The 14,817-nt window shown below is 44.9% G+C and overlaps 1 protein-coding gene across 1 annotated transcript in view; it reads right to left on the bottom strand.

The window, feature by feature from the left end:
* LOC144142081 (evasin P1243-like) overlaps positions 1-14,036 on the bottom strand; it is a 29,371-nt gene extending 15,335 nt beyond the window's left edge. The window contains exons 1-3 of the mRNA XM_077673504.1: positions 13,949-14,036; positions 13,135-13,170; positions 7,310-7,336 (exon numbers count right to left, since the gene is read on the bottom strand). Of these exons, the coding sequence (XP_077529630.1) occupies positions 7,310-7,336; positions 13,135-13,170; positions 13,949-13,997 (112 nt within the window). The 5' untranslated portion in view covers positions 13,998-14,036. The remainder of the gene's footprint in view (positions 1-7,309; positions 7,337-13,134; positions 13,171-13,948) is intronic.
* Between the last annotated feature and the right edge of the window lie 781 nt (positions 14,037-14,817).

Below are 14,817 nucleotides of genomic sequence, written 5' to 3'. Positions count from 1 at the left end.
CCGCTGGCATGTCACACCACAGTGAGCCAGGCACGAACGGATGAGGCACAAGTTGTAGACGAAGGGAACCCGGGTGGTCCCGCAGTGCTTGCAGCTCAGGGTCTTGAATCTGCGCCTGAGCTAGGCGTTCCCAGTCCACAGCAGATGCAGCACTGGCGATGAAGGTAATGCGTGAAAGTGCGTCAGCCGCCTCGTTGTCGGTGCCTTTGATGTGACGAATGTTCGTCGTGAATTCCGATATATAGGCGAGCTGAAGGAGTTCCCGTGCAACGTACTTGTAGGAGTTCGTACGGAAAACGTACGCCAGAGGCTTATGGTCCGTAAGAACGTGAAACGACTGGCCCTCCAAAAAGTGCCGGAAGTGCTGGATGGTGGCGTAAATGGCGAGCAGCTCACGACCAAAAACGGTGTAGCGCATCTCGGCAGGTTGGGGCTTCCGAGAGAAGAAACCAAGCGGGTGCCACTCGGAGTCGATTCTCTGCTGGAGAACAGCGCCTATTGCAACGCTGGATGCATCTACCATGATGCGAGTGGGCACGTCGGTTCTCGGGTGGATGAGAAGCACCGAGTCGGCGACGGCTTGTTTAGCAGCGTTGAAAGCGGCTTGAGGTTTGGGAGACCAGGAAATCGCGGATGAGGAGCTCTTGGTTGTGCGAAGAAGCTCAGTCAGTGGATGCAGAAGCTCGGCGCAGTGGGGTATAAAGCGTCGCGAGAAATTCACCAGGACCAGGAACTCACGAAGCTGGCGGAGGCTGGTAGGTTCGTGGAAGTCCTTCACGGCTTGAACGTGAGAGGGTAAGGACGAATTCCCTGCGCCGAGATGTGATGGCCAAGGAACTCGAGCTCAGACGTCCCGAAGACGCATTTCTGGGCGTTGACAACCAGGCCAAATTGTTGAAGGCGTTCAAAGAGTTCTCGGAGGTGACGCTCGTGATCTTGTGGAGTAGGACTCGCGACTAGGATGTCATCTAATGTACGCAAATACAGCCGGAAGGCCGCGCGTCACCTCGGCAATGAACCTTTGAAATGTTTGAGCTGCGTTGCGTAGCACAAAGGGCATGCGCACATACTCAAACAATCCGAAGGGCGTAGTGATGGCCGTCTTCGGGATATCGGCAGGCTCGACGGGGATTTGGTGATACGCTTTGACAAGGTCCACTTTGCTAAAGATCGTGCACCCTTCCAAGTGGCTTGTGAAATCCTGGATGTGGGGTAGGGGATAGCTGTCGTGGACAGTCTGAGCGTTGAGCACTCGGTAATCACCGCACGGACGCCAGTCTCCACTTTTCTTAGGAACCATATGCAGTGGAGACGCGTGGTTGCTGGACGATGGGCGGATAATACCGAGTTCCAGCATGTGCTCGAATTCACGTTTAGCAGTCGCCAGACGCTCACCGAAGAGGCGGCGCGGCCGAGCTGCGACTGGTGGACCACGCGTGACGATGTGGTGGGTAACGCTATGCTTGGGCGGCTGCTTTAAGTTGCAGGGTCTCGTGACCTCAGGGAAGTCTTCGAGGATTCTTGCGTACGGGCATGAGGAAAGCAGCGTGCGGATGCCAGTTGGAGCGACAGTAGAAAGTATGCCCAGGATGGAAAGGCGCGTCTTGCTGTCAATCAGGCGATGGTGACGCATGCTGACATCTAGGTCAAAGTGGGTGAGGAAATCGGAGCCGAGGATGGGCTGATTAACGTCGGCTACTACGAAGACCCACCGGAAGGCGCGTCGCAAACCAAGGTCGAGGGTGAGGGACCGCAGACCATACGTGGCGATAGAGGTAGAGTTCGCTGCACAAAGCGTAGGTCCAGGTGACTTAGAAGTACGCTCATCCTTGGTGGCCGGTAGCACACTGACTTCAGCACCCGGTCTACAAGGAAGCACAAACCAGAAATGCGATCCATGACCAGGAAAAGGCGGCCAGGTTGTAAGGCGAGGTCACTTGCCGCCATTAGTGATCTCGCGGCGCGTTTCCCGACCAGCTGCATGGGGAAGTGCAGTGACGGGCGCGGTGCTGGAAAGTGCGATGGTACCAGCAGATAGCCGAGCTTCAAGGGCGGCACGAACAAGAACCACCCGGGGAAGACGAACGGCGGCTAGGACGTGGGGAGGAGCCGCATCGGCGATCAGAGGACGTTCGAAGCGCTTCAATGGAAGCGGCGAGTTGATCGATCCCAGTCTCTAAGCGGGAAACGGCCGATGACTCTGCTGTCGAAGCGAGGGGGGTGACTGAGGGAGAAGTCGCGTCGTGAACTTTATCAGCAAGCTCGGCGGCGCGGTCGAGGGTCAAGTCTCCTGCAGCAGCTAAAACGATGCGAGTGGACTGTGGCAAGCGCTGCAGAAAGAGTTCTTTTAAAAGTGCACCGTTGGAGTCCACGTTGCTCGCGCCAGCAAGCTGTCGCATGGTGTTGAGCAGCTGGGAAGGGCGGCGATCTCCAAGCTCTTCGTGGGTGAGCAGGTGCCGGAGGCGCGCGCTCTCAGACGCCGTGATTCGGTCCAGAATACTCTGCTTGAGCCGCTGGTATGGAGCATCGTTCAAAGGTGCACCGATGACGTCTGCCACTTCATCAGCCACCTCCGGAGGCAGGTTGCAAAGCAAGTGGCGAAACCGAGTAGTCTCCGAGGTGACACGGTGCAGATCGAAGACGGCTTCGACCTGGGCGAACCAGACATGTGGGTTCTTGCGCACGAAAGTGGGCAGACGGAGCTGTATGACTGAGACGTCCGGCGGCCGCGAGGAAACGTCAGGGAAAAGAGGCCCGAGGGCGCGAGGTTGCTGGGGTCGGTCATGTCTTAGTCCGGAGTCACCACTGTCGGGAACCGCGGGGTCGCAGCACAGCGCAAGAGAGAAAGTACCAGCGTGGCAGGCTTTCGGAATCGAACTGCCCGTGCCGTGCTGGCGCACCAAGCACGCGCCGCTCGTCTCTTTATTCTCGTCTTTTCTAGCCGGCGCCTTCGCCAACCAGAGGGCGCTACAATTTCTATATATTATTCACCAGTAGTCACAACAATAGCTTAAATTATCGCTGTGATTTGTCTAGCATATCTCTGGAGTGAGTAAAAGCGCTTATGTACAAGAAAAAACCACTACGTGCATTTCGAAGCTTTTTAGTGCATGTTTTCTTATTTTCCTAGGTTTTTATTTTTGTAGTGTTGGTTTACCTCTACAAACGTGCTCTATATCGCTTTCGAATTGCCGTTGTGTCAAAGTTTCTAGAATATGATAAGCTTAGCATGAATGCTGCTTATCCCGTATGCGCAATTGAACCGCATATGATCACGATAGCCTCTGACGACCACAATCGGGTACACAACCAGTCATTCTGAACATCGTGATTATGCATTCATAACAACAAGCAGTAAAATATTCTGATCTCAACACCATCGGAGTAGTCTCCGTCGTTCCTGAAGAAGATCGCGATTTGCCATTGTGCAAAAGCACCTCTTCAAAATTTTTTTTCCCGGCATCGTTTCTCCTGAACGTCGTGGGCACACTCCATTCAGTGTTATTCCACGGCAGCACAATAACAACTGGATTTCACACCCTGCGTAAACGGGTTGAGGTTGTTTCTTTAAAACAAAATCTGGAGCATGTGCTGGCTGCTGCAAACTGAGAACTCCGCAGGAGGTTGGGATGGCTGCTCAGAACGGAAGGTTCGGCACGGAGAAACCAAAAATCAGCCATCCTGCCCGCCGTGTGACATAGTCCACAAAGCGTTGCATCTAAATGGCGCGGAGAGATCCCTGATAATTTCCAGGTCTGATGATGCCCACACATTTTGTGGATCCTTAGTGAAATGAAGGCCGCCCGCTGATTGAAACACCAAAATCACTACCCAGCCCCGTTTGATGAACCCAAAACTCTGATCGTTTTTAAAAACAGCAGTAAAAGCGCAACCAGCTGTAGTAAAGCTGGCACCTCTATGCACGTAAGCGCCCAAGGCTTCCTAACACAATAAAGCCCACAATGCAATTCTTGAAGAGACCCTACAATTACTCAACAAAAACCTCCTGTGGAAGAAAGTCCAGGTGGCCAAAGGAGGAGGCCGCCGTCAAAAAAAACGGAAAATATTTACACTTTGTACGGATAACAATACCTAATGCAGCCATCCTCCTCCTCGCCTTATCTTCCATGTATCTGCTGTAGAGGTCGTGCTTGCTACATCATCGTGGTAATCACAGGTTACAACAATCGCTCGCCTGACCGGAATTTAGACAGGCGGGAAAACCTAAATTGATGAAGGTAGTATGAGCCAACGCTAGCAAACACTGTGCGTCCGTGTTGTGGGTCTATCTCAGATGAGTCAACTCTTCATAAAGGTATATGCTGCCATCGGTACACGTGATAGAGTCGTGCCTACAAGGACTGTGTCAACAGAGAAAGTCTAAATTAGTTGTGGCACATTTCACCAGTGACAGCTCCAGGAGCCTCACCGTCATCGTCATCCAGAATATTTGGCTTGGATTAGTTCATATTCAATGTCATCATACTGGCGGCGGTATCCCTGAATGATCTCTTTCTCTGAGACAATGTGAATTTTTTTCTAGAGGGCATCCAACTGTTATCAAGCTGCTGGCTTGCCATTGATTGGTAAGTGCCTTAATGAGCACTGAGTTTACCCAGTCGATTTTTTGTTCCCCTGTCTTTCTGGTCACCAAGCTGATCCAGTTTCATTTTTCCTGTCGTAGCTTACAGCAAATCTTGTGGCGTGATAGCTGTTTGCTTTAGTAGAGCGCGTGATTTCTGACCTGAATCGGTGCTTATACTGTGTTGACTAATGGCGTGCGCACTCTCGTCGTGGCTGCACATACCAGAAGCAATGTCACACTTTTATTGTATAAAAAAGTCGCTTTTGGGAGCGATATACGGAGTTGTCTAGGTTGCATAAAATAACAAAACGAATGTTCAATCACACAAATTTATACTTTCACAGTGGTACCTTCTCAACACAAGCGTTGTTCTGCCTCTGATGAAGCCAGCATCGGCCGCCGGATTGGTTAAAGCCTGAGTTCTCGTCTTGAAGGGGCGTTCCCGGCATCATGGCGTTTTATTCTCATCATGATCGTTACCATTATCCTACTCAGGTGCGCTGCAAGACGAAGGCCTCTCGCATTCACTCTAAACCGCTTCCGTCTTTCACTGCTCGAGTAAACATCTTAAACCCGAATTTTCTCATTATTTTTCCTCCATCACACTAATGGTCTTCCTCTTTTTCTAGACCTATCTTTTGGTATCCACGCTGTCGTCCTATTTGTCTACCGATGTCAGTTTTTCTAGCTATATGGCTACTGCAAGTCCATATTTGCGTATTTGAGCTATCATATGTTTACGCTAGTGCGTTCTATCATTGCAGATTGGACCAGCTTAGCACGAACGCTGCCGCTCCCATAGGCGCAATCTAAACACCAATGACGCGAGAACATCTGGGAACCACTAGTGTGTTCTCGTTTTTACCCCTGAGTGGTCCTCCTAACACTATTTCCTCCATGGCCAGTTGAGCCGACCTATGATTTGTTTCTATTTGTTTAGTAAAGCACCAAATTTCAGCTCCAAAATGCATTAGTTTCATTATGCACTGATTGCATATTTTTCATTTGCATGAAAGAGGTAGCCTACTTTTAATTAATTGGGAGTGTTCGCAGAAAGCTCCCCAACCCATGCCTGTTCTGATCCAGATATCTGTCTTGTGATTAGGGTGTGCACTAACCCTCGGTTCAAGCTAGTTATGGTCTTAAACGTCGAGCGTGTCGCTTCGCAAGCTGGAGAAAACGTTTTTGTCATGCTTGATCATTGCCATATTTTATGCTCGAACGTCGTTTGTTGTACTTCTATTAGTCATTTTCGAAAGCTCGGCTAATTTAATCTGATATGCCCTACTTGAAACTTTCATGTTCTTCAAATCGACAATAACTTCCTTCATTTTCTTAGTTTTTCAGCTTGTTCTAAACATATTGCTTCGCCCACAGCTGCTGCTGATTCACTTATTGCTATCTTAGGTTGTCATTACCCTGTCTACATTGACCTCATTTTGCTCGTCTAGAAGCGGCAATTTGTTTTTAAGAGTTATTTTAAAATCCCGCGAAGTGGCCGTGTTTGACTTCATCGGGGTTTCTTAGTTTTCACGAGTTTCCTCCTACCTCTTTTGAGAACAAACCTTAGCTTGCATCTAACCATCCGGTGATCACTGCTTCGTATCTTACTTAGCCCCTTGATGTGTTGCACAATACCTGGGTTGTCACCTGAAATGAAGCTGATTTCAGTTTCTTTTGTACCTTTGGGACTTAGTCATGTGACTTTTATAGTTTTTTACATTGTAAAAAAGGTGCTGATCAACCGGAGGTTATTTCTCTCCTAAATTTCACCAGTGTATCTCCATTGCTGTCGCAATTCCCTTTGACAAAGTTCCTCACATGTGCTACGTGTGACGACGTCTGCGACGTGGACGTTTCAAACTGGGCAGCACCGTCTCTCTCCCCTGCGCACATCAAACCACGTCCAAAGCACACGCACAAGCTACAGGAAAGCATTTCCATGGCGCCGGAGTCAACTGTGGTATCCACGCACCTGACTCTCACCTCAGCGGAATTGTTTTCTCCTCTTGTCGCAGTTGAAATTTTTGTGGGCACGAGCCAGCGGAGCCAGTTCACAAAGAGCATAGCGTGGCTCACCCAGCCACCACTGGCAGCCGGGGCGCGGCTGACCAGTGCATCCACTTCGATTCGTGTGCTATGGCGCTGCCTCCTTACCTCAATAAAGCAATTCTCTCTCTCTTCGTGCGTCGTTGCAGGAGCCTTTGAATGCTCCGAGGCAGTCTGTGCCCTCTCTTCCCCCACCTTGCGATATCAGAATTACAAATTTCTAGCTTTTTTGTAAACGTTTTTGTCATTGATTTTAGAAACAGGTTATTTTTACCATTTCTTATTTGGAAATTTTAAGAAAATTGTCTGGTACAAAGGCACATGTGAATGAAGATAGATTGCATAAAATTGTTTTCTCCTCTTCTGCCAGTTGAAATATTTGTGGGCACGAGCCAGCGCTCGGCCTACCTACTTTATGATCGGTAATATCGTCTTTGTGGCGCAACAAAGGTTTTATCTTTATCAGCATGCTGAGGATCATTATTCAGGACAAATGAACTGTCAGCGTTCTGCGACAAATGTTGTTTTCTCTCGCTTCGTACATGAAAGCTCCTAATATGTTTGGTTTTTCCTACTACATTCCGTCCTGTTTCATTTATGTTAGCTATAGCTGAGTACGTTGTGCACTGTTTCGGTGGGTCTCTCCAGGAAGGCGAGTACTCAGAGAAAGCTCACCATTTGTTGAGCTGGAAATTAGAGCATCTGAAAATAAAGTGACAAATGTATGCGTTAGGGCAGAAAAAAGACGTTGCAAACAGCCATGTGCAGAGCTTCAACAACTGTTCTCATTGAAACGATATGTCTACTTTGAAGAGTGATTTCCAAAGCCACAACAAAACACGGGTTTTACAAGGGCGGCTCCTATGAGCACCAATAAGAAGTTTTTAATAATTTTACTAATGGGAAGAAAAGAAATATTTTGGCTATATTTTCATACGCCATGAAAATGTTCAACCGAGTAGCGACGTTATCCTCACTGGCTGCGTCTACAAAAGGCATGGCATAAAGCAAAGCATCCAATATTTTAAAAAGATATCCAACACAAATATGTTATTATATGCCAGAAAATTGAGTGGTTTTCGAGATTTTTTATATAAACTGGACAATGCAAATGTCAGCATTGCTTTTATTCATCACAGAACATTCTCCATCCCTCATCAGCATTCTAATTACCCAATTACATAAACTATGCATTGCTCGCTGTGATTTTTGTCTGGAGGAATGATAAGGAAATATTTGACGTGCCGGTTATTTTGCGGTTGTTTAACATTGTTGATATCATACAAACCATAGTTGTGTTACAACAATTTGAAACATCACATGCAGTTTGGGTATTATTTTACCCAAAGAGCAAATTTCAATTTATATAATCAGAGGAATGATTTTATCATTCTTTAAACAAACAATTCTTTGCAACAACCATGATTCGAGCAGCAAGATATCCAGAAGAAAGAAACTTTTGTTTTCCTTCCAACCAAATCTATACTAGCAGCTCAGAACGCCTTGCCCCACACTCGTCCAGCGCCTGAATCACATCTTATGCCACCCCACTCACTACCTGCTCTGCATTATTGCTCCAAGGGCGTTGTTGCTATAACTGCGCATTTTCTTTAAAATTGCCCCTCCAATTAACACTTGATAATGATGTAGAACACGGTCCACCAGGCGCAGGCAATTTGAGGCCGGCGAAATATCAAACCGAAACATTCAATACGTGGGCGAGAATCTTTTCGTGTCCACACGCAGAGACTCCTCGTTATCTGAAAGTATATTTCTCACCTACACGGGTACCTGTACCTATTAGTGCCCCTTTTCCAGGAACCTACCCACCTCATTCTCCCCGTTCTCTCCAGAAATAATTTAAAAGTGACGCAACCTAAATCCCTTATTATCGACTCTCTTGCAGTCATTAGCTACCCTCTTCTCCCCTCTTACGCATAAAGAAGTCCACAAGTGCACATCCTAAATACAAACATTTCAGCAATACGTCATTGGTGCTAGCACACGATCTCAAATTATCTTCACTTTTCCATGCCTCAAATGCAGCGCACAAGACGCACATGCTACTATACGCTTTATCACAACCGGTGCAATCCTGCCTCCTTTAAAACGACTCCTTCTGTATGAGTGCAACCTCTGGGCAGCTACGCCATCCACACTGAAGCGATGGCAAGAGGCTGTGAAGCCGCCGATGTATTCTATGCATCAGCATTCCCCCACCATAAGATATAAGAAAAATAAAGCTGTTTCTTTCACTTCTTTGTCTATGTACACTTTGTTAAGGTTGGCTCTAGAACAAGTTTTTAGAACCATTTCTTCCAACCACCTTTCTTGAGAGTCCTGTGGAATATGGGCCCAAGGAAATTATTAATATAACTCTAAGTTAGCGTTTCTCCTATGTTTGGCAATATCGTCTTTGTTTCGCATAGTAAAATAGCAACTTACTTCATTATTACTTCCAGGATCATTAATCAGCCCAAATAAATTGTCGGCTTTCTTAACCTGTGTTTTGGCTTGCTTTGTTTATTTACGCATTTAATGTAGGACTTTACCACTACATTTATTCCTACTATATTTAAAATTATTCTGGCTGAGGAGTTAGCAGAATACCTCTATGGGTTTCTGTAGAAAGTGAGGTACACAGTTTACCCACATCTTCCATGGTGCTGTATATATAATTCACACAAAATAAACAGATAGGTGTATGCGTTAGAAGAGAAACAAGCCATAAAACGAAGTAATGTGGGGAACTGTTTCGTTTTTTTTATTTGTTATTTATTTATTTAAATATTTTATTTATTTATTTATTTTACTGGTGTGTCTTTTCCTTACACATCTTAAAAAGCCCAAATATTTGCAATAAGTTATATTTTCATACAAACTACGCTTTCTACGTGAAAAGTGAATAGTGGCCAAGTGTTTTTGTTTTTGGAAATATCTTCGTTTTTTATGATTACATGCACCGTAAAGTCTTTTGCAGTGAAGAGCTAATTTCCCAAACCAAGTGTGCCACTGAAATACGTTTCATTCAGCAACGAATTATTCAAGCTTTAAAAAGTTATCGAACACAAATATAGTATCAGTGTCCCCAAAATTGATTATCACGGGAGGAAAAGATGCCTAATGTTTTAGAGACTATAAATGGTGTAGTAAATTTACACCTTACAAAACGTTGCCCTTCCCAGAACAGAATAATAGCATTATTATTAAAAGAAAGCAGTACGTATTGCTCGCCTATTTTATTTATTTTCAAAAATGAAGTAATTACATACCATAATGCTAATTTGTGGTTGCGCAATAATAATTAATATAATACAAACCGTGGCTTGGCTTACAAAACAAAGAAATTAGCACGTGCATTTTTGAGGTGGCTAGGCTTGAAAGGAAAAAATTAAGTCACAGGATAAGCACCACACACCTGGTTGGACTTTCTGCAAACAAACTAGAGTATACAGAAACCATAATTCGAAAAACAAAAAATTAGAAATGACGTTCCTTTGTTGAACTCAGCATCACATCTGTAGTAATTGCTGACAATGTGGCCATTGCCCTACGCTAATTATCACCAACGTTTACATAATATGCTACGCTACTCGCCAATTATTCTATAAAATTTTATCAAGGCAGTTGTTGGTATAACTGCATTCCAAGCTTTTTAAATTCGCTCTACTATTTCACTTTAGGTGGTTTCAAAACACAGTTTACATTGCCAGGCCCAAATAAACCTGCCAAACAAGACCGAGCTTTAATTACACTAGTGATGTTTTATATGTCTATACACCGAGCGTCCACGATTTCCAATTGTATATTCGGGGTACTTCTGCAATGACTGCCCAATTTGCTGGGATTACCCAGCCTTCTCTTCCATTTCTCGGCTAAAGCAACCCCTAAGTGAAGGAACCTACCTCCCAATGGCATCGCTTTTTTTGCAGGTCCTTTTCATCCCTTTTATACTCCCATGCCTGAAACATCCCCCAAGTTTCCCAACCTACTTAACAGCATTAACACCTATTTTACAGGCACCACCCACCGATTCACCAACCTCTCCTAAGAAACAACCCACAAGTTGCGCAACTTACCTTCCTTACCTAACTGCAACTAACCTCTGTCTGAGGCACTACATCCCTCTACTTCCCCCTTTACATGCATGAACAAAAATGGGCGCAACCTACGTCCCAGAATTTGCGCCTTTTTGCAATGTCTACCCACCCCTGCTGCACTCTCTCGCTTGAAACAAACCACAAGTGGCAAAATCAACCTCCCGGCATTCTCGTCCTTTTGCAAGAGTTGTCCACCCATTTTGCACTATCTCGTCTGAGCAACCAACAAGAGCCGCAATCTACTTCCCCGTAATACTGGAAATTTTGCAGAAGGGACGTACACGCTTTTTCATTCTAGCAACGTCGCAACAGACGACTAAACACCACCCTGAGCCGCGTGGCGAGGCGTTGGTGGCTCGTAGGAACTCCGGGCATTCTAGTCATCGCTTTCCTTCGCCTTGCCGCTCCTACCTTGTGTCTTAAATACACCTGTTTTTCTGTGAATAGGCGTTTTCATTGCCTAGTGCTACCACAGAATTGGTGACCACAGACATGAACAAGGGTGAGAGCAATCGCAGCACTTTGAATGCCGCACTCGGTGCCACCGCTGCATATGATAGCCATCGAACAGCCTCCGCAGCATGGAGTGACGTGGCTGCAGTTGCACTGTTGCTGCTCCAGTACTGACGTCATGACCCACACCTCTAGCTCGCCAAGGTGAACAGCTTTTTCCCCATAGAGCACATCATGTCACAGAGAAATAAGTTCAATTATCTCGTGTCTGCCCTACCTATTGAGATCACAATTAAGCTTCGCGACCTGAGTGTTTCCCCACCCGCTGCCGCGACGTTCTACACCCTTACCAGTAAACTCTTTAAGCTGACGACAAATTCAAAGCCGCGAAGGTTGCAGCTTCTACAATTAAAAACACAGTGACCGAAGCCTTCACAGCTACTACGCGGCTATCAACAGCTCCTTGGAGGCAAAGAAGCCAAGTTCGATCAAGCTTTGCTTCGAGAGCATTTTTATCAACGCTCGGCCGCCTCCGTCCGGGTAGTGGTGGCGTCCAGTCCTTACCGCGCTACTTTACCATGTTTGACAGTTCGAACCAACTAGCCACGTTTACGCATTGACAGTCACCAAGCTATCAGTATCAATTCGCCGCTCCCTCAGCCTAGCACCAATCCTCTCCCTCGAACGGCCGCTCCTTTTCGCGCCGCCATTCGACGTCACCTTCAAGGCAAGGTGTATGCTCGTACCACCGCAACTTTGGAAAAGCAGCAGCGTAGTGTACGGCAGCCTGAACGTTTCATGGGAAGTCTCCGGCGCACTACTTGAGGTGGCGACTACTGTCACTTGTGGACTTAGCCGAGTCTTTTTTGTGACGGACAAAACAACCAGACCGGGTTTTCTCGACGACACTGGCGTGGAGGTCAGCCTCATACCATCGTCAGCCGCGTTTAGCAACAGCAGAGGAGCACAAGCAGCTTACAAGGCGCCATCAAGACTTCCATCTGTACCTTCGGAGAGGAAACGCTTTCCCTAAACATTGGCGTCTGCAGGACATTTTGATATGTTTTTCTTATCTCTGATTTGTCCTACAACATTTTGAGCGCCGAATGTTTCTGTCACTACATCTTTTAAGTTTGCATGCACAGGAAGCACCTTGTTGATGCTACAACACACATCTCTGTGCTTGGTACAGCATCGAAGGAACTGCCCTTGGCGCTCGCACCTCGTCAAAGTCTCTCTACGACATGCTTCTTGGGAAATTCCTGTCCTTTCTGCGCACTCCACACTTCATCCTCATTGTCATATATGAAGTCACTTACCACATTGTCACCCTGGCCCTCCCATTCATTGGAAAACTGTGAAACCCAGCCTTAAAGGCGCGAACTTGCGACAAAGCAGACACCACACACACTTGCGCTAGCAACAGTTAATGAATAAAATTCCGAAGGAAAACGATGGTCAAGGCATGTGCCGTAAAAACTTAAGAAAGACGGTCAGCTGATGACGCAGTTCAAAATCGGCTCTTTTTCAAATATTCAGATTCTTCACGAGATACTGTTAGTGAGGGAACACTCACGCACATAACGTACCCACGCCTACGCATTTGGTAAGCTTCGGTAAGCTCCCGCTCGCACTTTGTGGTTCCCCTACCAATTATTTGTGTTTTGTCAAAGAGGAGGATGCATCCACAATTTCGGCAATGGGCAGGGAAATTTGCCCCTCCACCGGACGTTACCGAAGTTTCATGTTCTTTTAAGCGAACGTTCAGACTGCATTCTGACATTACATTAAACTTCGCTAACGTCAGGAGGAGGGGCAATATGTAATCAAATATGGCCCCATTGTTCTACTTTTTAGTGTTATTTTGTTTACATTTACAACTGCTGAGTTAATTGTGTACTGATTCTACGGGTTTCTTCGGAAAGCAAGTATGTCTATAGAACTTACCTTCCGTGGTGGTGGTGGAATTTAAATTTGCTGAAACTAAAGCAATACGATTATTCATTAGGTTATTATCCAGACGTAGCTAATAGTCATGACTAAAGTGATGAGGTATAATTTTAATTTTATAACAAAACCTATTTCGCATTTAGCTCTGAATTCACAAATATTGGCCATGAATTGTAAAAATTTCTTCTTGTACACGTACCCATACTTGTTTCAATAGCATTTAGTTTATGGAAATATGGTTGTTGTGTCATTTACTTTACTTTTATTCACCGAATCAACATTCACTTTAACGATAATTTACATTAACTAAGTCGGTCACCAAAGGAAAGTTTACGAGGTAATGTATATTTCTTATTGCAAAAGGGCTTTATTTTTTGGCCTAAAATTAGTGCAAAAGCTTGATTAGTGTTCGAATAGATTTGTCCAATGTTATCAGCAAATATAAATTCCTCAATGGAGTTCAGGGTTTCAAAACAACCATAACGCCAGAATGACTTTCCAATGCTACACTATAAAAACACCAGCAACTGCCATAAACTCGTGTGATTGTATTTTGTTTAAAATGAGTAATTACTCAAAGCCTCTATTTTTGCAGTTCCTTAACAATATTACATACCATCAAGACCATGGTTTCAGTTTTATTTCAGAGAACATAGCTGATACATTATTGACTTCAATTTATTTCTAACAAAAATCAATCAATGAAAATACATCACGTACACGAATAATATTGTCTAAAGTTGAGTGTTTTAACGTCATGCTAGCGAAAGTACTATATCGGAAGAAAAATTACTTCTATTTAAAAACTCACCGTAAAGAAAGAACAAACCGAAGAAACCCAGGAGGAATACCTTTGCCATTACTGGAGTGAAAGTATACTCTCAGAACCGCACACAAACGAAACTGTCGGTCGGAATATTTATATCAAACATACCTCCTTTTTGTGCTTGCATTTTTACTTCTTCATTTTTGAGCGTCAGAGATATAAAGGTGACCAAATCGGCTTGTAAAAAAGAAATATATAGTAAACAACGGCAACTTGGTGACCTTAAAACTTTTTGCGCAAAAATAGCCGAAGTGTTACCCTTTTTTCGCCCTAAGGGCCACTGGCTTGCATATTCAGGGTATGCCTTCATTTTAAGTCTGTAGCAGCGAAACAAATATAGACCCCCGAGGAAAACTAAATTTATTCCAACTTTCTTTTAGTTTCAAATATTATAAAATCTTTTGGCCCGCTTTGTTCCCAATGTATTTTAGTAGCGCCTAATTCAAACTGCATTATTGGGTGTTGTTCCTCGTTTAGTAGCTTTTTCTTGTCTGTTCTGGAAAATGTCTCCCGCATTGGTCGCTTATAGCTGCTCATTAAAGCTTTTATACCAATAACAATTACAATTCAAGCAATTACACGTATACAGTGTAAAGCCAAAATCGCGATTGCCAACAACTTTGTGTGGATTGAGTAAGAATTCTAACTTTGGTTTTAACGGTCATACAAGGAGGGAGACGTCATTTATTCGTACATTTTTGTAGTGAAAGTACAAATAGCCTATAGTATTGTGTACAAATGTAATTTATATTATAACAATGTGTACTTATATCACAAGTTGTTATGTTGCCCCGAGAATTGTTTGTAGGATCTTCAGGTAATTCAAGCTTGTGATATTTCAAACGAACTTTTTT

Source organism: Haemaphysalis longicornis, unplaced genomic scaffold (assembly GCF_048455015.1).
Source record: "Haemaphysalis longicornis isolate Haplotype H1 unplaced genomic scaffold, Haemaphysalis longicornis Haplotype H1 scaffold_6, whole genome shotgun sequence".
In the NCBI taxonomy this organism is placed as follows: domain Eukaryota; kingdom Metazoa; phylum Arthropoda; class Arachnida; order Ixodida; family Ixodidae; genus Haemaphysalis; species Haemaphysalis longicornis.
This window is presented reverse-complemented; position numbering and strand designations above follow the sequence as displayed.